Source organism: Balaenoptera acutorostrata, chromosome 8 (assembly GCF_949987535.1).
Source record: "Balaenoptera acutorostrata chromosome 8, mBalAcu1.1, whole genome shotgun sequence".
NCBI classification, from domain to species: domain Eukaryota; kingdom Metazoa; phylum Chordata; class Mammalia; order Artiodactyla; family Balaenopteridae; genus Balaenoptera; species Balaenoptera acutorostrata.
The window spans coordinates 48198143-48226101 of record NC_080071.1 but is presented as its reverse complement, the minus strand read 5'-3'; the positions used below and the strand labels follow the sequence as shown (position 1 = coordinate 48226101).

Below are 27959 nucleotides of genomic sequence, written 5' to 3'. Positions count from 1 at the left end.
AATAAACCTACCTAAGGAGGTAAAAGACCTGTACTCAGAAAACTATAAGACACTGATGAAAGAAATTAAAAATGATGCAAAGAGATGGAGAGATATACCACGTTCTTGGATTGGAAGAATCTACATTGTGAAAATGACTATACTACCCAAAGCAATCTACTGATTTAATGCAATCCCTATCAAACTACCAATGGCATTTTTCACAGAATGACAACAAAAAATTTCACAATGTGTATGGAAACACAAAAGGCCCAGAATAGCCAAAGCAATCTTAAGAAAGAAAGACGGAGCTGGAGGAATCAGGCTCCCTGACTTCAGACTATACTACAAAGCTACAGTAATCAAGACAGTATGGTACTGGCACAAAAACAGAAATATAGATCAATGGAACAGGATAGAAAGCCCAGAGATAAACCCATGCACATATGGTCACCTTATCTTTGATAAAGGGGGCAAGAATATACAATGGAGAAAAGACAGCCTCTTCAAAAAGTTGTGCTGGGAAAACTGGACAGCTACATGTAAAAGAATGAAATTAGCATACTTCCTAACACCATACTCCAAAATAAACTCAAAATGGATTAAAGACCTAAATGTAAGGCCAGACACTATAAAACTGTTAGAGGAAAACATAGGAAGAACACTCTATGACATAAATCACAGCAAGATCCTTTTTGACCCACTTCCCAGAGAAACGGAAATAAAAACAAAAAGAAATAGATGGGACCTAATGAAACTTAAAAGCTTTTGCACAGCAAAGGAAACCATAAACAAGATGAAAAGAAAACCCTCAGAATGGGAGAAAATATTTGCAAACGAAGCAACTGACAAAGGATTAATCTCCAAAATATACAAGCAGCTCATGCAGTTCAATATCAAAAAAACAAACGACCCAATCCAAAAATAGGTAAAAGACCTAAATAGACATTTCTCCAAAGAACATATACAGATTGCCAACAAACACATGAAAGGATGCTCAATGTCACTAATCATTAGAGAAATGCAAATCAAAACTACGAGGTATCATCTCACACCTCACACGCCACCATCAAAAACTCTACAAACAATAAATCCTGGAGAGGGTGTGGAGAAAAGAGAACCCTCTTGCACTGTTGGTGGGATTGTACATTGATAGAGCCACCATGGAGAACAGTATGGAGGTTCCTTGAGAAACTAAAAATAAAACTACCATATGACCCAGCAATCCCACTACTGGGCATATTCCCTGAGAAAACCATAATTCAAAAAGAGTTATGTACCACAGTGTTCATTGCAGCACTATTTACAATAGCCAGGACATGGAACCAACCTAAGTGTCCATCAACAGATGAATGGATAAAGAAGATGTGGCACATATATACAGTGGAATACTACTCAACCATAAAATGAAATGAAATTGAGTTATTTGTAGTGAGGTGGATGGACCTAGAGTCTGTCATACATAATGAAGTAAGTCAAAAAGAGAAAAACAAATACCGTATGCTAACACATATATATGTAATCTGAAAAAAAAAAAGTTTCTGATGAACCTAGGGGCAGGACAGGAATAAAGATGCAGACATAGAGAACTGACTTGCGGACATGGAGAAGGGGATGGGTAAGATGGGACGAATTGAGAGAGTAGGATTGACATATATACACTACCAAATATAAAATAGATAGCTAGTGGGAAGCAGCTGCAATGCAGAGGGAGATCAGCTCAGTGCTTTGTGACTAGAGGGGTGAGATAGGGAGGGTGGGAGGGAGACGCAAGAGGGAGGGGATATGGTGATATATGTATACATATAGCTGGTTCACTTTGTTATACAGCAGAAACTAACACAACATTCTAAAGCAATTATACTCCAATGAAGATGTTAAATTAAAAAAATAAATAAATTAGCAATATACTATAGCAAAATAAAATTCAATAATATCATATGAACTGTTTTACCTTTGCATTATAAGGAATGTAATGTTTTGATAAAGCCTCTGGCGTATGCATCCATGTTTTGTCTGCAATGAAGAATACACAGTGTTAAATTAAATCACAGGTTCTAAGGGTGTCATATTCACGCATTTGAAAGAGTCTGATGTGGATGGGAGCACAATTATGTGAATAATTATGTGTTATTTTTCTTATTTCATTTGATATTCTCATGAATAACAGGTTATTTTTCTTAATTCCCTTTTCAATAAATAGTAATCTGCTCTTTTCTCATGACTGTTACTATTCCTTAGTATCAAGAATTAACTACTTAGTAACAGAAATTCTAACATTAAACTAACAACTGCATTTATATAAAGCTGAAATGAAACAATCTACTAAATTCATTTAAAAATTAATATAATATTAGGATAATTTTTTAGCCTCAATTTAGAGAAACACTGATTGAGGGTCCACTATCAGGAGTTTTGGATATAAATAATCTTAAATGCACTAATTTGAAATTATTACACTATTTAAATTAGTGTAATAGAATAATAGAAATAAAAGTAACTAAAAGAATAGAAGATTGTAAAGCAATTATACTCCAGTAAAGATGTTAAAAAAAATAGAAGATATCGAAAGTAATTTGTATTGTATATTATTGATAGAAATAGAAAATAAAATTTTCATTCAATTTTTGAATTTGATTTACATATTCCACATATCTTCCAAAAATATTTTGTGGAACAAATAAGCAGGGAAAAAGCAAAACATGCTAATGTTTACACAAATCAAATTTGCTGATTTTTCACAAACTGCATTTGTCTGTAGTAAAACTTCTCAATCTTCAAATATATGACTTCTTAAGTGGAGTTTTGTGAATATTTTACTCCCAATGGGAATTTAAAAATTTAGAATCAATATTATAAATAGAATAAAATCAGACATATACTTTACCATGAAAAATATTAAATAAGTACACACTAAAAGAAAATATCAGATTACTAACAAAGCATTTTCAACATTCAATTCAGAACATTTAAAAATGATGTTAACAGAAACTAGTTCGGTATAATTAATATGTTCTCAAACTGGGGGAATGTGAAGACATAGAGAAAATGGCATATATTCCTGGAATTTTAATTATTTTAAACCATTCAAAGGATAATGCACTATATGTTAAATATGTTTATGGGGTGCAGTGCAATATTCACAAGAATTTCTAAGACAAAACATGAGGGATCAATAAAATCCTGCGCCCATGATGAATTTTAGGGCTATTTCTGATTACTGAAGTGGATATGTGACAGCCGTACTTGGGTGAAATATTTTGAGAAGCAATACATCCTAGGCTTCAAAAAGCGGTATCGACATACTGACATTGACAATAATGTATAACTCTTATTTCTTGTATGGATTTTCATTTTAACTATAGTTTTCTCTTTATGATTGCTACCGGATAGTGATATGATTAATTCAAGAATAATTTGTACTTAGATGTGGAATATAGTCTTGCTCTTGTATATTAAAATAAATTTATCACAATACTGTATACCAAGATAATAAAAACATCAAAGACCTGCCTTCAGAAAACCTAAAAAGATATCTAGTTCCTTTTTTTTACCCCTTAACTCAATTCTTCTCATGTCTCCTTTTCCAAGACACACAGCATAGTTCAGGAGGATGCAAAGTCTAACTAAAGTTTGAATACGATGGTTCATTCCAATCCTGAAGCAGAGGGATAACTGTTTTCTCCTCTAAACCACTATTATTCGAAAACTCATGACACTGCCTTTGTTATAGTCTCGTATTGCAGTAACCTAGAAAGAGGTTAGGTATATCTAGCTGTTATTGGTGAAAGACTAAAATAATCACAATGCTAAATTACCAGCAGATAAGCTGCAGTTACTACAATGACAAAAAATCTACATCCACACACCAAGTGCTGACGATTTAATGGTTGTTCATTACATACCTCTAGTATAGGTAATACACTTATTAAACCTGAAGGATTTCCAAAATAAGTCCTTAATGTCATTCTAATTTATACTTTGGCAAAAGAAAAAACGGACAGAACAAAACTATATGTTAGCTCATACAGATGTGGCTGACCTTGAAGAAAGGGTACAGATGATGGTCTTTGGTCACTATATGGACCCACAAAAGATATTGGATACATAGAACTGGTAAAGAAACAGGAACATATAGACACTCTAGAATGTGTTCCCTTTCTTGATATTAAACTATAATCACTGACTTAATAGTGAACATTCACATAAAAGGAAAGGCCAACATTTCAAAAATATTTGACAGCTGTCAAACCACTCTGACTACTGGGTCAATAAATCTAGGTATTCAAATGTATTTAGATTAAGAGTTCATCTAGAAAGATGCAGTAAACTTCATTATTCTTGTATCACCAGAGCTTAACATAGTGAAAAAACCTACTTTGAACATATTAATTTAAAACTAAATATTGATGGATGAATGGATGCATTTGAATAAAATTTTCATGAAAAGGAAAATATTTAAATACTATTGAAATTTAAGTGCTTTGTACTATGATTATTTCTACTCATCAGTATATCAACTGATAAGTAAAGAACATAAAGTGTAATTAGTTGAATTATTTAGTCACATTTATTCATATGCTATGTTTTATGCTTTTTTAACTAAATGATTAATTTTTGACATAATAAATAGAATATAAGATTTTAAAAATTCAAAAAGAAAGCTAACATAGGGAAAGAAAGAAGCTATAAAACATTCATTAAAATTTAATCTATGAATCTGGGGTTACATAATTTTTACAGAGCTTTTCAAAATAGTCCAAAATGATGCAATTCTAGTACATTCAGTATTTTTCAGACCCTGTGAGCAACTCTAATAACCATTTAAGCATTTGCAAAGAAAATCAGTGAAGTGCCCGGACAATTCAATCAAAGAATACCAAATTACTAATTGGGAGATTTAATAAAAAGAGGAAAAAAAAGAATTATGTTTAGGTTTAAGATAATCTCTTTCCCTTGGGTTTCTGATTCAGTAAGGTTGCATGTAATAACCAAGTAAATTGGATATCTATGAAATAAGAGATAAGTTTTTAATGATAAAAGATGATCTTGTTTTGTTTAGAGTACAGTACAGTGTATGTTGATGCTAGTTATTGGAAAGATGACTTGAATTATATATTCTCTAGGGTTATAATTACAGTTCCTGATGGTCAAGTATATGAATTCTCTGATACAATTCCAGTTTTGCATCTCAAATTAAAATAAAACAAATAGTGCTACTGGTTGAAACTAGGAGCACAGGCTCCAAGAAGTTTTCTTTTAACAACTGTAATAAACGAGAGAGTGTGAAGTGACTGGTGAACTTAAGGTAGAACTTCCGGCATCAGGTTCTAACTGAACTGGAGTGAAATATTGATCAATAATTTTCTGATATGTAATCACTAGACTTGAAAAATAAGAGAAGTCAAAAGAAATTTAAAGAGAATGCAGCAAAGCAGGAAATAACAAGTGCTTCTGCTTCTTGATTCTCTAATTTTCCTCATGGTTGTACTCTCAGTGTCTTCAAGTGAGACAAATATACAATCGGCAGTTACTCATACTATCCAACACTTGGGATTTCTCAGTGAAAAACCACTCCAAATCCCCTTCAAATAAAGAGTAAATTAGAAATGTGAAGTTTCAATTTTAAAACCATGGGAAAGGGAATTCTAAGCAAATAAAAAGAAGCGAAGATATTGAAGTGTCTTTAAAAAACAAGGAAGTGTGTTTAAAGTGATGAGTTGTGATGTAAGGTTTTTATTGTCTTATTAAAAATACTTCTACATATCAGAGAATTATTTCTAGATTTTTTACTAGTAAAGGGAATAAAAAGAAGCATGATTTTATTTTTGGTATATGTTTTAAATCAGAAGCAAGCTACAGACCACAATAAATGTCATTTTGCCTTCCTCTTATTCTGAAAAATAAGTAAAATAATAAATTCCTAGTTTCCCAGGGTTGAAAAGTGCCTGAAAGTTCGTCACATTACCTAAATCCCTACTGAATACATTAATCCTCTGTACCACATCCAAATGTTTGAACACCTCTCATTTCAGTAAAAAATAAAGGTAATACTTTGAATAATTCCATTATACTTTGGCACAACTTTGTTGGAATTTTTTTCCTACATTTAATCAATGACCTTATAATTTACACCTATTTGTCCTTTATTAAAGTTAGTTCCATGACCAAATGACAGCATTCAAACATTCATAGGTCTTCAAAAATTGCAAGACCACACCAAGGGTTCTCAGCCGTGCTTCCTGTTGCATGGTTGAAAGTCCTGAAGTCATCTCAGCCTTTCTCAACCAGGCATGTTACAGTGTGTCAATTCATCCTTAAAAGCAAGAACACACTGTGCCTGATGGCATGGAGTAGAACAGAACAATCTATTTCCTTGTTCAAGACTGTTCATTATTCATCCATTAGAAAATGAACTGGAACCTTTGATAACCACACTGATGACTGTATTCTTCAGCCATGTTTTACCCACACAGCAATTAAGGTGTATCTTCCAAATAATAACAATATATAAATAAGTATAGAAGTGTTAGAGGTTCTCGACCCATGTTTGGCAATTTACAATATCTTAGTAAGTTTACAGTGTGGAATATGACCTAACTAGTCATTTCCCCCCCATATGCCTGTAATCCTACCACATCAGTTATCTCTTCCTACTTTCAATCACCTAAGAACTTGAGTGGCATCGTTTAAGTATTCTCTCCCAGGTCATTGACAGCATGTTAAACAGGAGAGAGCCCTGTGCCCACCACTAGAGAACTCCTTCTAGAATGGCAAGGATACATTATTTTAACTTTACTGAACTATATAAAACTATCAAATTTTTCTATCTTTCTTATGAGTGTATCAAGAAATATTTTGCCAAATGCCATGTTTTCCTGCCCCTTAAAAAAATTTCTGTACTGATAATTATGATATATTTATACTTATTTTAAATTCCTACTTTCAAATTAATAACAAATTTATTTGGCCTCTTGCTATCAATTCACCTATCATGAATCCTTATACATTATTCAATAAAAAGTGAAGTGCATGCACACACACACACACGAGTGAATTTAAATCACTATAGCCCATGTAAGCTCAGGGAATTTAGTACTATGGCTATGAAAAGTGAAGTTAGGACTAACTTCCTAACTCAGATCACTTTACTTTTTGCGACTCTAACTTCATTCTAGAGTCACATGGTTTGTTAATCGGAAAAAGTGATTTCTTAACATCTCTGCTTGATTTACACAGTAATATTGAAATGACTCCCAGGTCTTTAATGGACACACTTACCTTTCTTCCTGCTAAAAGCACGGTTCATGATGAGGAACAACCAAATAGATGTTCAGTTCAGTCACACTTTATATCCTATAAAATTAAGAAAATAGTAAAGCATAAATAAAGGAATGTTGACCAACCTATTTTATGTAAATTATTTTAATCACAAAGTCTTTTTAAATTTTCTAGATGTTTAAAAACAATATTTCACAATATCCTGAAGGACAATGGGTAAGAATAAACGTAAGTACTCAATATTATGAGTGGCACAGCAGACAAGAACAATATATCAAATGAAATTCCTCCAAAGTTCCTTAATTTTTTTGTCTTTTTTCCTATTATACATCTTTCACTAATTATATTTACCTTCAAATTTAATAATAAAGAAGGTTAACTTTTCCCTGAGCTTGTTGGCAAGAAGTGTGGTAATGTTTTGGGTTATCATTAACAGCAGTGGTGGATAAACAGAAGTCTTCTGATATAAATGGGGGTCATGCCCCCCCAATCAGGCTATGCTTGGCAGTCCTGTGTCCCATGATGCTCCAGGCGGCTGCTTCCTATCTGTTGAAACCAAGGCAATGGCATACCTCCCACTCCCCACCCCTGAAGCCAAGGAGGGAGCCTTGATGATCTCTGAGTCACCTTCAGGATCATTCATTCCTAGTCTTGAAGAATAGTGCACATTCACAGCCAAATAGCTGTATGGTCCCATCCTGTGAGATCTAAGAAATCCAAACGCTTTTCTTCATTTCATCCCATCTCCATCTTCTTCAGTTGAAACTGGCAGTGTTTTGCTAGAGTAGCTGATTAGGTCTGTAATTCACACAGATACTAATCTCATCAAAGGGCTGTTTGGCCATACCTTTGGTGTTCTCTGCTACATGGATTGGCTGAGAATTTTCCAAATCTTTAAGTACTGATTACTTTTTGCTTAACAAATTCATTTCCTTCTCACATTTTACTATAATCAATTAGAAGGAACCAAGCCCCTCCTTCAACATTTTGCTTAGAAATTCCCTCAGCTAAATATCCAATTTTATTGATTGCAAGTTTTACCCTCCACAAAACACTAGAACACAAATACAATTTGGCCAAGTTTTTTGCCACTTTATTACAATGATCACCTTTTCACCGTTGTTCAAAAAACATGTTTCACTTTTCCGAGACCTTATCAGAATGGCCTTTACCATTCAGATTTCTACCAACATTCTGTTCATGATTATCTATGTATTCTCTAAGAAGATGGAGACTTCCTCTCCAGCTCTCCTCTCACCAGAATCGTCTTTAGTAATCCCTTCAAAACTCTTCTAGCTTCCCCCCATTACCCAATTCCAAAGCTGTTTCCACATTTTTAGGTGTTTGTTACAGCAGCACCCTACTTCTCAGTAACAATTTTTATTTTGGTCTGCTCAGACTGCCATAACAAGATACCATCAACTGGGTGGCTTAAACAACAGAAATTTATTCCTCAGAGTTCTAGAGGCTGGAAGTTTGAGAGTCATACTTTAGGGTGCCAGCACGGTAGGGTTCTAATGAGGACCTTCTTCCTGGCTTGTAAACAGCCACCTTCTGGCTGTCTCCTCACACGACAGAAAGAGAGAGGGCACTCTTGTCTCTTCTTGTTCTCATGAGGACACTAATCCCATCACTGGGGCCCCACCTTCATGACCTCATCTAAACCTAATTAGCTCCTAAAGGCTCTATCTTCAAATACCAGCACTCTGGGGGAGAGGCCTTCAACATATGAATTTGCAGGGGACACAAACATTCAGTCCGTAACACTCTCCATAAATCTACATAGCAACTGAAGCACAGCAGAGAAATTAATCTTTATCATAAAGTTGTTATTGCAGTGAAATTACTGCTATCTCTGTCCTTGCACTTCTACTCCCAAAGAAAAATTAAAATAGTTAATTGAATTATAAAATATTACTTGGCATTGTTTAGTAGACTTAGATAATGACACAATAATATCAATCTGTTATTCACCCCATACTTTACTCATCTTCTCATGATATATGCTACCAATACAAGATAGGTAGAGAATACATTTTAAGAATTAGAATGCCAAGATAATTATTCCATGTATTCCATGTATATTAACAATATAACATTTTAACAATTTATATATATATATATATATATATATATATATATATATATATATATATATATAAACGATTAAAATGACTTCATTTTCGGGCTTCCCTGGTGGCACAGTGGTTGAGAATCTGCCTGCCAATGCAGGGGACACGGGTTCAAGCCTTGGTCTGGGAAGATCCCACATGCCGCGGAGCAACTAGGCCCGTGAGCCACAACTACTGAGCCTGCGCGTCTGGAACCTGTGCTCCGCAACAAGAGAGGCCGCGATAGTGAGAGGCCCGCGCACCGCGATGAAGAGTGGCCCCCGCTTGCCGCAACTAGAGAAAGCCCTCGTACAGAAACGAAGACTCAACACAGCCAAAAATAAATAAATTAATTAATTAATTAAAGAAAAATAATGACTTCATTTTCTACAGTTAATTTATTCATTCACTCAGAAATTATTTATTGATCTCCAGTTCCAGGCACTCTGCAAGATGCAAAGAAATACAATAAGGACAAAATATATTCTGTATTCTCGCAAGAGTTACTCTTCACCTAGAACCTAATAGACGTGATTATTAATTGATCATATCCTCAAGGAATAAGTGAAGATCAAAAACTAGCAGAAAAGGAATATAATGTATCCAAATGTAAGATTCAGCTTCTCTGGAAAAATAAAGAGACCAATACCATGATGTCTATTAGTCAGCAGATCAAATTCAGTATGCCTCTTCACTACCCAAATCTCATCACTTTTAGGTAGACATTTTCAACAATAGCAGACCATAACATATAAAGGCATTTAACACTATATAATTTTAAAATCCATGAAATTAAATAATATTGTGCTTTTTAAATTAAGAACGATATAATATAAGCTCTTTGGGGACGTACAGACAAAAGATAATAAACCTTAGAATATGTGTATAAAGTTCAGTAGGCCAAATAAGGAGAGTATAAAATAACAGTACAATTCTATGACTCTAAAACACCAGAAGCATTGTTGCCTGCTCACAAAACATACAGATATAAATGTCAATGAATATCAGATAAGCCATTCTTGTAATATAAATAAAAAACAATAATTTCACTTTCCAAACACCATTCTTTAGCCTATTTATTTGATCCTATGGCACTCTACACTTCTTTGTAAAACAGATCTTACTTCCCCTCTCTATGCCCATGTATATAGTACAGTGCATGACGCTAAGTCGGCATTCAATATACTTACACTTGTTTAATGTATAACAATACATGTTTTGGGCTTCTCTGGTGGTGCAGTGGTTAAGAATCCGCCTGCCAATGCAGGGGACAAGGGTTCAAGCCCTGCTCCGGGAAGTTCCCACATGCCGCGGAGCAACGAAGCCCGTAGGCCACAACTACTGAGCCTGCGCTCTAGAGCCCGCAAGCCACAACTACGGACGCCTGCGTGCCTAGAGCCCATGCTCCACAACAAGAGAAGCCAACGCAATGAGAAGCCCACGCACTGCAACGAAGAGTAGCCCCTGTTCTCCGCAACTAGAGGAAGCACGCATGCAGAAAGGAAGACCCAACGCAGCCAAAAATAAATTAAATAAATAAATTTTAAAAAAATACATGTTTTAATGCACTCTACAGTTTACATAATAAGATATATGTCATTATCAACTTAACACATTAATAAGTTAAGAAATATAAGTTCTATATAAACCTATTTTGCTTCCATTTACAATATAATATAAATCTTTCCCCTTGGATAAACTTTTCGTAAAGATTGTTTTGGTGACTATATACACATGGATGCATCATTGCCCTATCATTAAACAACTATTATTTCTAAATTTTAGCTAAATATATACAAAGGGAATAATTTACATAAATATTATCTTTTATTCATTTTTCCCATAAAATAGCATCCCAGAGTAAAAATCACTAGGTATAAAGTATTACTATTTAGGTTTTCTATTTTTTTTTTAACTAAACATAACGGGGTTGTAACAATTTACATGGCCATCAGTTATATGACAACACTCATTCAATTTCACATTCCCCGGGATTGACTATTGAATATTGTGTGTCTCTGTGTGTATTTGCATGTGCTATACTTTTTATAATCCTGTTTTTAAAATATAAAACTCTTTAAGATTAACAGTGCTATATGGTATGAAAACATACACTGATTTCCCAATGGTATTTAAAAAAAAAGAACCACTATCATTTAATAAATAATCCAAACCTTCCTCAGAAATTTATGTTGACACCTTTCCATATATTAAATTCAGCTATGTAGATTTATTTAGACACTTTTGCTTCTGGCCAAGACAGAGTAACAGAGGCTATATTTCTCTTACCATCTGAAACACCTAAAAAATGAAACAAGAGGTATGAAACAATGACTGTTAAGACATTAGACATCAGGCAACAAAGGACAGTGATCCATGAGAGATGAAAAACAAATAAGGTAAGCCCTATGACTTCCCTGGCTTAATGCATGGAGAAGGTTTCCAGACTATGGTCCAGGGAGGTGGAACTCAGGTGAACCCCAGCAATCTCCCTGAGTTTTGGAGATATTGCTGAGAATGTGGTGAAATGAAGATGCCTATTTTGCAGTCAAGAGCACTGGAGAGCAAAGAACTCTACCGAAAGCACTAAAGATACCTGCAAAAAATCCTTCTTACAATTGAACTGAGTACTGATAATGACCCAAGACTGAGGAAAGAGCCACTCACAAAATGTAGAGAGAACAGTGCCTGTAGCTCACACAAGAACCAATAGCAAGGAAGGAAAATTTTGAATTCACAGAACTTCAATTAGATTACTAGGAAGAGTCTCACCTTATCAGTGGGGAAAAATTAAGGCTAGAATAAATGCTGCTTTGGCCTCACCTGACAAATCTTTAAAAACAAGACCCAAAAGAATCAAACTATTTCCAAGTAACTTCTCTATATCCCAAACTATGCTCAAAAAGATTTTAAGGTTAATTAGCACCCAACATGGTAAAATTCACGATACTTGATATGCAATAAAATGTATGTGTGGGGGTGGGGTGGGGAGGGTGTATGGCTATATATATATATCTATCTCACATGCAAAGAAGCAGAAAAATACAATCCACAATGGGAAGAAAAATTAATCAAGACTGATCTACAAATGACCTGGATGATGGTAGTGGTAGGCAAGGACATTTAGATATGTTCCATATGCTCAAGAAGCTAGGAGATAGATTAAACAGATACAAAAAAAACACCCAAATAGAACTTCTAGAAGTGAAAACCACAGTGTATAAAATAAAAAATATACTATATGAGATTAATGGCAGGTAAGACATTGCAGAAGAAAAGAGTAGTGAAATTGAAGACACAGACATAGAAATTATAATGCAACACAGAAAAGAGTCTAGCTGGCAGGCAGGAAGGAAGAAACAGAGGGAGGGAGGGAGGGAGAAAGGAAGGGAAGGAGGAAAGGAGGAAGGAAGGAAGGAAGGAAGGGAGGGAGGGAGGGAGGGAGGGAGAGACAGAGGATCACTGAATTATGGAAAAACCTCAAGTGGTTGAATAGTCCCTGAAGGAGAGGAGAGAGTTAGAAAAATATTTGAAGAAAGAAAGGCTGAGAATTTTTCAAATGATGAAAAATATAAACCCAGAGATTCAACAAACTTAAACCCCAAATATGAGAAACAAAAAGAAAACAACACCATGACACATCATAATCAAATTGCTCAAATTTAAGAACAAAGAGAAAATCTTAAAAAAGCAGCCAGAAAAAAAGACATGTACGGAGGAACAAAGATTAGGACAGCAGCAGTTTTCACATCTGAAACCCTGCAAACCAGAAGACAGAGGAGCAACATCTTTAAAGTATGAAGAAGAGCAAAGCTTGATCAAGAAGAAACAGATAATCTAATTATATATGGGGAAAGGTAGGAGTTATTTTTTTTTCCTAAGGCCCATTTTGAATTTCTTTATAAAAAACTATTATATACATTTTTGCTTTTATCTTTCTTAAGGATCCAGAGGCAAGTAAGTAAGTCTGGCTATATTCAAAATACAAATGGAATATTTAAACATGATCAAGGAAAAAACTCATAATTCATAAATTATTCATAATGTATTAAAATATTACCACTCCAAGTTTAAAGCCAATTGGGGGTTTTAAACCTCCATATAAAAAATTTTAAATACATTATAAACATTAATGGCAGATGCCATTAGATGAATTCTTTTAATCCCAAATTTTAAGTAAAAATCAGTAATCCCATTGACAAAGCACCATGAGGCCACTTGGTATTCATTTACTCTATAAATTTAACCTTTTTAGGCCTAATTTTAAAACAAGCTTGAAGCCAACAATCATTTTTTTAAAATAAATCCAGCATATCCAAGTTTGAAAACTATTTACCAAAGGAAGTCCACAGATATTTATAATTTAGTTTAGAAGTTTAGAGTGACTTTTTAATGAATGGCAGTATCCTGCTTTGCAACCTGCTGCCCAAGCTCTTGTTTTAAAAAATTGTCACACTGTTATGACTAAAGAAACTCTATATGGTATGAATATTAAAAGCTGTAAAGCAGCTGCCTCTGAATTTCATTTTTATCCTTATGAGTACATTTAATATCATATTTTCCTTGAATTCTTTCAAGGTTAAAAGAAAAAAACCCCTCAATATTGATTAAAACATGGTTCACATTAATATGTCATACATCACCTTATAATCCTGTTCACTAAGAGAACAGAGATGATGCTAAAATAATGAAGACTAATCATTAGGTTTAGTTCTTTGCAGCATGGTAAATTAGGTGAAGTTAAAAAAAAAAAGTTTTCTCATGTGAATGCATATAAGATGCATTTTTTTACTCTCAAAACTTCTGTGTGCTTTTTGAATATATAATCCAGGAAGGTAATCCTGAGATAATGTCAGACAATTTTAGATCCTGCATTAACTCCTCCACATTGCTAAATACTCTAAAGCAGTTGGAACTTCCTTGCTTGCCATGGTAAAGGAAACTTCCAAAATCCTCCTGGGAGAACTCAGCTCATTTTTGACACTCTTCTGGATCTAATTAGTGTCTATTATAAAGGTTCTCTGCTTAAAACTCCCAATTGTAAGACATCTTATAATAGTCTTCTTCACTGTATTGTAGGACTGTAATTTGCAAAGGGCTCTTTGCTTTTGTAGATCATTACTAAGTGCAGCCGAGAAAACTAACCAGTGCACAAACTGAGACATTTCACGGAGGGAGAAGTCACATGATACGTGTTTAAGAGGCTATACATTTATAATTTACTAAGAAATAGCAGCATTAGTGTTTTCTGAAATTCCTTACCTTGGGATATAAATGCTTATCATTATTTTCATTTTTTTATAGTATTGACCTGTTATCTCTTAACACTCATAAAAAAAATCCTTCGCCCTTCCAAAAGATACATTTCAAGACCACATTATTTGACAAGCATTATAGGAGTGGAAAAGTAAAAATAAGTAGCACATGGTCCCTGCCTTCAAGGAACTTATCATCTTTGACAGGTAGGCGAGAATGGGTATGGGGCTCTATGGATGGGGACGAGCCCTATAAAAGAGGTAGATACCCCCGAAAGAGAGAGGAGGAAGCACGGAATGGCTGTTTTGCTCACAGGGGCAGCTTCAGAGTGTATGTGAACAGTCACTTCCCAAATGGGCAAAGGCTAAAGGTGAGGCGGGGGGAGGGTTTCAGGTTGTAGGGCAGAGCATGTGTGGCGCGTGCTGATTAGGGCAGAGGGCTCCTAGCCACACTGCTAATCGCCTTCTGGGAGCCATCCACTGGCCCTCCCCGAGGCTCCCAACCAGACTATTGTGCAAAACACCCTTGACTAGGAGGGGAGGAAGGTCTAAGGACAGCTTTAGCGCTTGATAATGTGGCCAACTCTTCAGAATGGCTTATATATGAGAAAACCTTGACATATGAGGTCCAGAAATACCAGGTCTATGGAACAAAATTAAAAGGGCCTGAATTTCTTCCAATGCCAAGAGTGAGGTCAAAATAAAGGCTACAATGAATCAGAAAGAAAAATAGGCACAATACAGCCTATTCTTACTTAAAGCTATGAAATTTGAACCACTTTATTCTAACAACATTTTCTATTGTAAGAGGATTTGAATGAAGTATATTCAAAAGTCGTTTCCAGAGCTAAGCATTGTGCAGTAGTATCCGGGCAATAATTATGGCAAAGCTGGGATACCACAAAACTCTGTGCAGGGACTGAGTATCGGCCTGGTGATGGCGTCACCACTCACCCCCTCCAGAATAAGGTTGTGCCCTTTCAACCAAAAGAGAGAAAGCTCCAGGGAAGGAGATGTAGCGGGAATCTCAAACCACCTGAGCAATCCCTGGGGCATGATAAGTATCCCAATATACTTCCACAGGTGTCTATAAAATCCTGAGCTATACTTGGGCAGGCTTGTAGCAGTGTGTTTCAATAACTAAATCGAGATTTTTCATGAGAACTTCATCCAATGATCAATGAACTATTTCTCTCCCTGGGTTATCTTATGTTCTTAATGGGAGGTCAGTTACCTTTCTCTAAAATGAAATAATCACAACAATAAATAAATTATGCTAAGAGAAATATTTTAAAGACAAAGTATTGAAACAAACATTATTTACAAAAGAATACACATGGCTCTCCTATATGTGGACCTAAAAGTAACCTAGGTTTAGCTTCATTTTAAAGGTTAGACTTTGAAGTTCTTTGTACAAATACTACTCAACATTCTCCCCTTTTTTCAAACTCACAACAATACACTGTCTCTCTTTTTTATTTTGATTGTACACAAAAGAATTATATCTTTTTAGATCTGCTGTTTTCGTCATTTCACCAAACACTTTGATATCTAACTGTGAGTGAGAACTTGTGGGATCCCATTACTGAGGTAACATTATCTTTGGCAAAACTGTCTGAATTCCTTTAAAAGACTAGAATAAAACAGCTTGACTGCTCAATTAATGCTATTATAGTCTAGGACTCAAGACAATGGATTTTAAGACTAGAATTTGTAAAATATATATTGTTTTAAGATTCAGTTGATCTCTACAGACAAAGCAACAATATAAAAATTTTTACTTCAGTTTCAAATTTTCTGCCTTTTATTAGGGTATTTCACTTGAAAGGATTTTTTTCATTTAAATGTCTTGCTTTAATGTGATCTTTTTTTTTGACATTTTGTATGGTAAGCAGTTTTTATCCTTACATTAAATTCTAACAATCAGGAATTTATAAATGTGCATAGATTTGCCATTTTAATCACTTTATACAGTTTTAAGATAGAGAGACAGAGGGAAATTATTCCTTTTACCAGTTCTTACATCAGCCCTGGAAGAAACTTCTCATATCTTTTCACCTGATATCTAGAGCATCTCATAACGTTAGTGGCTTTGTTAGGAGGGAATTGATGGGCAGGAAATCTAATACTCCAAAACAGAGCTTCCAAATATTTCCACTCGAAAATTATGCTTCCCTTACTGTTAGAGGCATTACTGTTACTCTTAGAGGCACTACACTTGCACTTGCCTACACGCAATACTGCTTTGACCACAGTTAATAATGCATTCTCCCTCTGCGACTACAATCAAAACTTCCTATTTTTAACTTTAGTGGGACTATGGTAATCTTAAATCTGCTGGTCTCCTTCCTGTGGGCTTTCTACCAGACTTTCCCATCTAGCTGCCAAAACACTTCTCCTCAGAAATCTCTTTATCTTCATCACCATCTTGACCATGTTGAACTTTACCCTAGCCCTGAGACCCTGGAAAATAACAAAGATTAAGGAAATCCCCCATCCCTCTGTGTTCTGGAAATGGCTTGCTACAAAGAACCACCCTTCCCCACATGACTTAGATAAGATTCAGGGCACTCCCCTGTTTATCCAGGACAAGGCCAGACTTTGACCCTCCAAATTCCCATTCTTTGCTTCATTAATGATTAGCTGAAGTGTTTGTGCCACTGACCAATCTGGACAAAAGACCTGCTACCTTGATTTGACCAAACTTTAGCTAAGCTTCTCTCCTTCCCCCAGGCTCCTGTGACCCACTCTCAGCCTAGCAGCCTCAACCCTTCCTTCATAGTCTCTTCTAAGAAGAGGCTGACCTCGGAGTAAAACATTCTCTGGTCTATTGTCCCCAGTTGTACCATCCTCACTCATCCTACCTTCCCACCCACATCCCATTCTTTCCAGCCTTGGTTACTCCTCCTTATAAGAGAAAAGCCCTTTTCTGCCTAGCCTTTGAGATGCTTGCTGATCCTATGCTTGGCATATTCTCCCTACCACAATCATCCACTCCCCTTATTGCAGTAATCTTTTCAAATAAGGTCTCTCCGTATCTAAATCTGAATTTATTTTTTATTTGACACTCCATTTAATCATATTCACAAGGAGTTCTGGCAACTAACATCAACCTACTTCATTGAATTAATTTGCAAACTTTCATTTGAATATATCTACTCAAATGGAGCTAGCCCTCTCATTCTCTTGCACTCATGGGTGCTTTCATTTCAGCATCAAATGAAATGCAAAATCATTTTTCAATCCTAGAAAAGTAAATGAATCTTAGTTTTTAAAATTTTGTTATTTTTGCATCCCTAGCAGCATCTAGTTCATACCCAGAGTAAATATCTGTTTAATTACAAAGTGAATTAACAAATTGTTTTCTAAAACAATATACATTTTATTGTAATACAACATATATCTTAGCTCCCAAAATCTGTTGAAAATGTACAACTAATTTGAAGATATTTTGTTAGGAAAATTTCTAAGATTGTTCAGTAATCCGATTAACAAAGCTACAATCTTACCTTATTACATATATAGCACACGATTGTGATAAATTATGCAAAAAGACACTGCACTTACCTTTTCATCAAAGAAAACATTATAAACAAGCTTATAATGAAAATAGCCATGATCATTCTCTGACATAAGAACTATTTCCTTTGTTAAACGGAAAGAAATCTATTGAAATAATATATTTGCTGAAACAATATAAATTAATGAATAATTTGATAAAGCCATGTATATTTTCAGACTGGAGTCCAACAAACACTGTGATTGTTCCAATACCAAAAACATGAAGAAAAAATTTACTCTAATAAGGCAAATATTCTTTATCTAGGTTAAACTTTTCATAGAAACAACATTCTAAGAATAGAAGGAAATGAAGATAGTATCTACCTAAGGACAAAGGAGGAAATATTTGTAAGTGAGAAAAGAGTAAGAAGTCATTAATAAGTGAACCAAACGGAAAATATTAGTATGAAAATATAATGTCTGAAATTGTAAAAAGCCATAAAAATGGACGAAGTTGCAGAATAGGTAAAATTTATAGATGAATTACTGAGCACAAAGATTAAATGGAGAAACTCTCCTAGGGGACTACAGAAAAGAGTGAAGGGATATATCAAAGAAATACTGAGAGACTTAGAGGATAGAAATAGAAGTGCCAAAATCTAGATCCTGGGAATACCAGAAAGAAAAATAAAAAGAGAGAGAAAAGATATAGTTTAAAAAAATTATGAAGTGAATTTTCACAGAATTAAAATTGATTATGAAAAATGTCAAATTGAAAGTTTCAGACTTAAGCATATTATACTATTTACTTAAGCATATTATACTATTTACATATTTATACTATTCTAAAATTTAGAATAGTAAATGCAAGACAAAATATACAATACATGCAGGCAGAAATAGATTGCCTAAAGAGCAAGAAGCACCAAATTAATAATAAACTTCATAACAGTAACAAAGGACGCAAAAAAAGATAAGTAAGCAATATTTTCAAGGTATTCTGAAAGAAAAGAACTTTGAACTATGAATATTATATGGAGTAACTATAATATAATATAATGTGAGGGAGTAATAACTACACTGAAGACAAACAATGCCTCAGAGTTATTATCACTGAAAACGTACCTTTTTAGTATTCTTTGGTACTGGGGGGGGGCTTAGGATTTCAACATACAAATTTTGATAGGACACAATTCAACTCTTCACAGCTACTGTGAGATAGTGTATTTAAAATAATCATGTGGGACTTCCTTGGCAGTCCAGTGGTGAAGACTTTGCCTTCCAACGCAAGGGGTGTAGGTTTGATCCCTGGTCTGGGAGCTAAGATCACACATGCATCTTGGTCAAAACATCAAAACATAAAACAGAAGCAATATTGTAACAAGTTCAATAAAGACTTAAAAAATGGTCCACACCCATCAAAAAAAAAAAAAAAACTAAAAAAATAAATAAATAAAATATAATAATCATGATAATATGAGGTTTATGCCAAGAATGCAAGGATTGTTCAGTATAAGAAGATTTGCCAATATAATTAAGCACATCAACAGGCTGATTGAGAAAAGATGTAATTAACTCAATAAATGCACAAGAAACTTTTTTCAGTTTGAAAAAACTTTTACAGAATAAAAAAGAAAAAAAATATCCCTTAACAAACTAGAAAGGATGACAATCTTCTTCACTTGGTAATCTTCACCATCTATCACACTTAATGGAGAATATTAAGATACTTTTAAGCCTGGGAGCAAAATAAACCTGGTACCATGGTACCAAACGTACTTTCTCCTGCCATAGCAGGAAGATAAAAGATATGAGTGTAATGAATGGAAGGGATGAGATAAAACTAATATTAATTACAGATGATATGACTACCCATCTTTTAAAGTCTGCAGAATGTCTATTAGTATTAATACTGAGAGTTCAGCAAAATTGCCAAATACAAAATCAACTTACAAAAATGAATAGTATTACTCTATACCTATAATAGCTAGCATGATCAAAAATGAAATATTATTCACTATAGGAATAAAACTATAAAGTATCTTGGAAATTAATATTAAAAATTCTTAAGATTTCTATGGAGAAAACAATTTAAACTTGTATATAAACAAAGATAATTTACACAAATGGATATATTTCTTGCTCTGAACAACATAACTTAATGTTATAAAAATATCAATTATTTCCCAAATTATTTATATATCCAAAACATATAATCAAAATTTCCAACTGGATTTAGTAACTTGTGAAAATGCATTGCATATAAAACTTAGAGTAATTTACTTTAAACTTATTCTAAAATTATTTATTCTTCCATATAAATGTCCACATAAAATTTCCTCCATATGTTTTAGCATCTGTCTAAACTTATTCTAATATTTATATGATATAATAAATGTTTAGAAATAATTAAATTACCCTTTTAAAAAAGTTTAAAAAGAAATCCTAAGTGATATAAAAACATATATATTGTAAAATTATTGTAATAAAAACAGTAATAACATTAGCAGGAAATCCAAGAAGTGGATTGGAATAAAGAGTTCATAAATATCCCTGAAAGATGGGATCTTAATTCTGATTAAGGGTAGAATCTTAATATATGATTAAGAGGACATCATAAATCCAAGGATATGCTCTTTAACAGATGGTATTCAGAAATTTGGCTCATACGGAGGGGAGAAAAAAAAACATTTTATCCCTAACACTACACAAAGTTGGGATCCAAATGCGTTAATAACTTTATGAGTAAGAAAAAAAGCCTATAAAATATAAGAAAATATAAAAAGAATATCATTTTGACCTAGAGCAAGAAAAGAATTTCTTGAAAAAATATATGCAAAAATAGAAATAAATTTGATTACATCATAATTAAAGATTTAATTTCAGAAAAGGTAACCATGAAAGAGGTAATCAACAAATGACAATTCTGAGAAAAGATATGTTCTCTCTCTAAATCTGATAATAAGTAATATCTAAAATATACAAAGACTTTCCTAAAAATCAATTTTAAAAAGTCAGTGACCGCCCCCCCCAAAAATGGACAAACAATAAGAACTACCAATTTGTTGAACAACCCAAAAGGCTAAGAAGCATATAAATGGATGCTCAAACTTATTAGTAATCACCAAAATTCAAATTTAAACCATATTACTTTATATTAATTTGACTGGCAAAGTTAGAAAATTGTATAATGCCAAGTATTGGTGATGTTGAGAGGTTATAACAATGGTTCTCATATTTACATGCTCATTAGAATCACCTGGGAAGATTAAAAACTATTACATGTCAAAAATTCACTCTGTCTATATCAATCAGAATATAGGCTCCTGACTTTAATATTTTTAAAGAACCCTCCTGGTAATTCTAACATGCAAGGAGAGTTGAAGAAAACTAGGATATAGGAACCTTCAGGCACTAATGGGGACAATTTATAAATAGCGTGGCTCATTTGAAGAACAATCTATAGTGCTTAAACAAATTTAATGTTCACATACCCTATAACTCAGAAACTCTGTTCCTGAGTATTCATCCCAAAGAAATTCTCACAGGTCCACAAAGGACTTCTGTGGGAAATCTCATTAATGTTTGAGGTGGTAAGGGGTTGGAGGCATTCTGATTGTCTATCACCAGTAGAAGAGACAGGCAAAATGTGGCAGGGGTACATCAAGGAGTACTCTGTAGAATGGTCAATTGAAAATGATGATTAAATGTGCGCATAACAAAATGAGTGGATCTTAGAAACAATGCTGATTACAACAAAGAAGACGGTGAACCAGATAACCCCCAAATTAAACAATGCTTATATACAAAACAATACCAATTTTAAAAGAATAAATACAAACAAAAAAATATGTACATGAAACAACTGAGTATGCTGAAGAGGGGGAAAGGGATAAAAAATGGGCATAAAAGGTAACAAATCAGAAGAAAGACAGTGACTTTGAACAGCCCTAAGGAGTATGATTATTTCAATACCTTGCACCTGCTATCAATATATAAATCTTGGTACAAGGCTGGCACTATCATGCCATTTTTCTTTATTCAGTCACCCAGGGTACAGGGAGTCTTGTGGTACATCTATGGGGTGATGTCAGCGCCCCTGCCCTTCAGTACAGGAAAATGCCAAAGCTCATTTAAGATTGGAAAAAATTACCTTCCATACAACGGAGGCATGTAGACTGGGCCCTCCTGGCTACTCGTGTTCCTTTTATTCCTTGTCCTTTGATACCTTGTAGCAGCTGTTTCAGCTATTTTCTACGCTCATCAAATCATATGCTAGGAGATAACTTTGTCTCCTACTTTACTGAGATGATTGATGTCAGCCCGTTCATACCCCTTCATTTTTCTTCTATCTCCATTAGTCAATTGGGCAATGGTGATTACCCACTTTAAGGTTGAGATCCAAATACCCAGTCATCAATCTCTGCCTATTCTCTTCACCTTCTCTCTTATCTCAGGGGAACTGGAACATCTTCCCACTCCCTACACTTGTGCTCTTTGTTCTACTTTAATCCCAGTTCTTTCTAATTCTTGAGCATCATTAACATCCTCACTCCACCAAGAGATGGAAATCATTAGAGTTACAGATTTCTCTTTTAACTTTTGCCACAAAGATTTTGAAATTCTGGTTACTTTTTCCACTGTGTCATGTCTTCAGACCCTTTGCAATATTTTTTTATTTATATTTCAAAGAGAGAGCTAACCAGTCTAATTGATGGATGGATATGGAAAGTAAGAGAAAGGGAATTCAAGGACAACAACTTTCTTTTTTCTTTTTAGCTGAGTAAATCATAGTACATTTATTGAGAAGGGGACACTTGGGGAAACAAAGGTTGGAAAATGGAATTCAAGACTTGTTTCCGATATGTTAGTTCTGAGATATCTATTAGACATCTAAGAAGTTGAGTGAATGGTTAGATATAGGAGTCTGGGACTGGCAGGCAGGGTAGGAGTAGAAATATAATTTGTGAAGAAACCAGTTTATAGATCATGAGGTCAGCTAGGAAGTGCGTATAAATGGAGAAATGATAATTGAGCCCATGGGCATGCCAGATTTTATAAATTAGGCAGAATAAGAAGATTAAGCTGGGAGATGGTTAAGAAACAGTCCCTGAAGTCAAATGAAAACCAAGAAATTGTGCAGTTCTGGCATCCAAATGAAGAAATTTTCATTAAGAGAAGATTAAATAATACTGACATGTCTACAAAGGGGAAATCTGAGAAATGGCTATCGGTTTCACAACATGGAGATTATCAGTGACTTTTGCATTGTAGTTTCAGGGGTGAAGGGGCTAAGACAGCTTGATTGGTGTTGGTTCAGGAGAGAACAAGAAGTGAGGGAGTAGAGAAAGCAAGTGGAGAAACTCATGGAATTCTTCTATAAAGGGAAGCAAGAAATAAGGCAGGACTTAAGGGTGACGAACTCAAGGAATAGATATTAATTGGGTACTACTGCATGTGTATTTGGGCTGATGGGAAAGTATCTTTAACGGGAGAAAATTGATGATACAGAAAAGAGAAGGGATAAATGCAGGAACAAATTCCTTGAACAGGCATTCATAAAGAAATATGGTTGCATCCACAAATGAAGTGACTGTCCTTAGATAAAAGGAGAGGTAGTTCACTCATAACAGAAAGGAAGTCTGAGTCATTGGAACATATAAAAATCCTTGGTAGTTCAGTAGATTTAGTGGTGAGAAAAATATGGAATTTCTCATCTAATTGCATGTATTTTATCAGTTAAATAAAAAGCAGGTTCTTACCTCTGAGTGAGGAAGATGAAGGGATGTAAGGATTAAAGAAGGGAAAAGAAGAGGAGAAGAGGGGTCAGAAAATAGTCATCTCGAAGAAAAGAGCAAATTGAAGAGATAAAGCAGTTGAATTTCTGGGCATTTGTAATGATCTGATGAGGACTTCAGTCTAAACATAAAGTCAGACTAATCAGCATATGAGTTTTTGTGTGTATGTGTGTTTGTTTCAGCCACATGACCTACTTAAGCGTAGAAGAGTTCGGAGTTGGACTATAAAAATCTTGGTTGGTGAGAACTGCAGAAGATAAAATGAGAAAATACTTTTAAGCAAGGTGGGTTTGAAAAGTTTATAACTATGTTAGGGAAGAACAGTCTCTTTCTAGTCCTTGGCATTTTTAATATCTAACAAGGAGACTTGAACCATGTGATGTGAGTTCATCTCCTTATTTTGCATTTTTGTATCATAGAACTGCTGTCAGGCACAACCTGGTCAGCTAGCTCTGCTTTCAGTGCAGTGAGTGACCTGGAGGTGAAAAGCCTCCTCATTTTGCGATTTCTCTGCGGAAACACACAACTTGCTTCTGGATTTGGTGCTTGCTTTCCTTTCGTTATTCTTAACATATAAAAAGAGGAGTCACGAAAGGATAAGGTTCAGATTTAGTGACAACCAGACAGAGAACAAGTTTGTCTGGGAATAACAAGAATGGTTGGTCCATAGCCTTCTTTTATTTAGAAAGCTGAGTGTGAGTATTAGAATATATTAAATATTGTAGTGTGTACACTTACTTTTAATGGTCCAAAATTATAAAAATACTCAAATAATTACAAAACCATTCATCTTAATTCTACACATTTTCATTTTTTAAAATTTACTCTACTCATTAGAGAAATATTGTATTCTAAATATAATATTTAAAAGCATAAATTGAGGTCCATCTATCTTTGCTTTTAGATTAAAACTTTAATTTACTGTATGTTATGACATACATTTCTATCTTGCATAGAAACCAAGTGCTTCAGTGGATTTGAAATGCCTTGATGTAATTTAAATTTTATTCCTCTTTCTCCTAGTACACCCTAGAAGGACTATCAAAGATAAAAAAATAAACTGAGAAGAGAGGTAAGATGTACATTTCCCAGTGAACTTCTTTACAAAGTGTAGAGCAAAGAACACTTTACAAACATTGTGCTTTCAGTTATGGTATTAATATTGAGAATAATATTAATATGGAGAATAAGAAGCCTAAATTAAAATAAGCATTTTTTAAAATTATGGAAATATTGGCAAAGTATAAACACATTTTAAGTGCTGGAATTTATCCACTTAACTCATCTAACAGAATCATAAGCAGATAATCATTACTTAATGATAAAAATGCAGTATATACACCATTACAAAGAAGTCCTGTCTTGGTGGAGGTGAAATCAAAACGTTCTTTCACAGAGAAACAAATCTGGAGTTTTCTCATGTTCCCCAGTGCTTTTTTTTTTTTTTTTCTATTAACATTCTGTTCTCATAATGCAAACCGTATGTGACAATATGCAGCCCAACTCATTCCCTTAACATTACACAAATGTGCTCACTCAGCAGTCCAACAAAGTGACTGAATTGTTGTGAATGTCTTTGATCATTTCTATGCCAATGTTGGCCAGGTAAAGTAAAACAACAATGTGTCTTTCCTTTGCAATGTATAATGTTTTTTAGATCATAAACTGTTAGAAAAAAATCAGTAGAAAACTAGTTCTTAAAAAAATTTAAATTCAGAAATCATCAACCAAAATATAAGGTCAATAGTTAAGACACTAGTGCTGCTTTTGTTTTAAGCTAAAAAGAGTCACTGCATTTCGGAGTTTAAATGAGTGCATATACTCACTTACTAACTGAGTGATTTGCTACAAGGAAAGGTAAAACCTCTTCCTTGCTTGGAAGAAATCAGGAACTGAGAGGGGAATGTTGCTGAAGCTTAATGATCTTCAGCCGTGAGACAGATGGCGCTTCAGGCTGAATTGGAAATCTTTTTGAATAGTGAAGTTGGAGCTCCCGAAACATGGAGGAATTCTATCCTTGCTTCTGCTGGGTTTGGATTATGGAAGAACAATTCCTTCTGAAAGTTTAATAAGTCCAAATATACCTACTAAACAGAAAATATCTTTCCATGAGAAAAGAAATCTCATGTTCTCATACCTTCTATTTCTTTTATATTAAGTAAAACATTCTAAATTGAAGAGAGTTAAAGAAAATGATAGTGATTCATCTTAGTCCACAGATGCACTGATTTGTGCAATTGAGAAAAAATATATAATTGCATATATGTAGATAATGTACATATTTATATAGTGATTAAACAAACACTGCTTTTTTAATATTAGAGAGTCACTACAAAATTTGCATGGTCAACTAGTTTCTTCTATCTAGTTATTCCATATCACAATTATTCTTCTAATTCAAAATACTAACTAGAAATTGATCAAAAATATAGTATAACTATGTGTAATTTAACTGTATTATGTATATACTATATGTATGTACTTAATGCTTGAATATTATTCATCATAAACCAATAAACAATTACATATTTTAAATATTAAGATTAAAAACAATAATTTGATAACAAATAAATCTGACTCTGAAAGTTTCTACTTTATCTATTGAAAACAGAATTATTTTTGTCATATTCTGGAAATTCTAAATCACCTGGTATGATGCCAGAAATACAGTGCAAGAACACTAAAATATCTTTCTTAATGGTATTGATAATGTAATACATATTTTCAGTGTTTTTTTCATATTATATACATTATTAATATTATTTTAGGTAATCATCAATTTGCATATGTAAACCATACATATTGCAACATTGGTTAGATTTAGAGAAATTGAATTACCTGAAATCTAAATGTATACTATTAGGAAAGAAGAAGGGAAGGAAAGCGAATCAGAGACAGAATAACTTTCTAAATACCTGAATGAATGAAGAAAAGAAACTCTATAGAGGCCATCTGAACTACTGCTATACTTCCTTTTAAAGTTCAAGCAAAACCAATTTCTCACTGAATTTGCCAATAATGTGGCAATAATTCATTTTGGTCATAGTCTCATATAACCCTTCCAATGCATTATTTCCAGGCATGATTCCAAGACTCTGAATCCTAGAGTAGTGATGGCAATTGCTCTGCAATCCTTCGCATTAGCAGAAATGCATTCTCATTTGGTAGACCTATAGCAGAAATATCCATTTTAATTTTCTAGCTTTATCGTTGTGCTGCATACCCTGCACTACACACACCAACCCACGGAAGCGATGATATCTCACAATGCTCAAGCCATCTGTATTCTCATACTGTTATATGTTGAGTTCCATAATGCTGTTACTAGAAGTATATTTACTACCCAATTAGTATTCATTCCACACAATTTCTTTAGCGAGAAAAACACATAGACATATGGGGAGGCAGGCCAAAGCTGAGGCTCACAGACAGATTCAATGGGGGGTGGAGAGGAATACAGAGAGAACTTATGGATGAAGGAAGAAGAAAAAATAGTAAAACAAATTTCCTACCCCTGAGGTTAACTTTACTATATGACGAGATAAATGAAAGCAGAGTTACTATAAGGGCTAACATATTTTTACAGGATAAATATTCTGTTTCTCTGCAAGGCTGGGGAAAACAAAGGTGGGACATGATAAACACTAAATTTAAGAATAATGTGTGATTCACCAAACATCTACTGTGTGCCTATTTTGTGTCAGGCTCTGTATAACTAGGTGCTTTCACATATGTTCTTGTTTAATAAGGCCATTCTCTGAAGCAGGTAATACTATTTATAGATGAGTATGCAGAGATCCATGTAGGTTTTAAATATTCCCCAGATCAAACAGCTGGTAAGAGACACATTAAATATCTAACCCTGGGTCTTATAATGGCAAGTTCAGGAGACTTTTACACTATATTACAAATACCATACGAATGAATATATCTTTGTCTGGAAGGTAGATAGGAGATATATTTATTACATAAAATATTTCTGTTTTTAATTTATTCATTTTTTAGTGATGTGGGGAAACAGGTTTTTTTGATGG

The 27959-nt window shown here is 34.1% G+C and overlaps 1 protein-coding gene across 12 annotated transcripts in view; it reads right to left on the bottom strand.

Annotated features, from left to right (window-relative positions):
* Positions 1–27959, bottom strand: part of GULP1 (GULP PTB domain containing engulfment adaptor 1) — a 259120-nt gene that overhangs the window by 98042 nt on the left and 133119 nt on the right. For all 12 annotated transcript variants that reach the window (XM_057551831.1, XM_057551832.1, XM_057551830.1 and 9 more), the window contains 2 exons: positions 7261–7335; positions 1934–1995 (listed from right to left, as the gene is read on the bottom strand). In XM_057551831.1, coding sequence (XP_057407814.1) covers positions 1934–1995; positions 7261–7288 — 90 coding nt within the window. In that variant the 5' untranslated portion in view covers positions 7289–7335. The remainder of the gene's footprint in view (positions 1–1933; positions 1996–7260; positions 7336–27959) is intronic.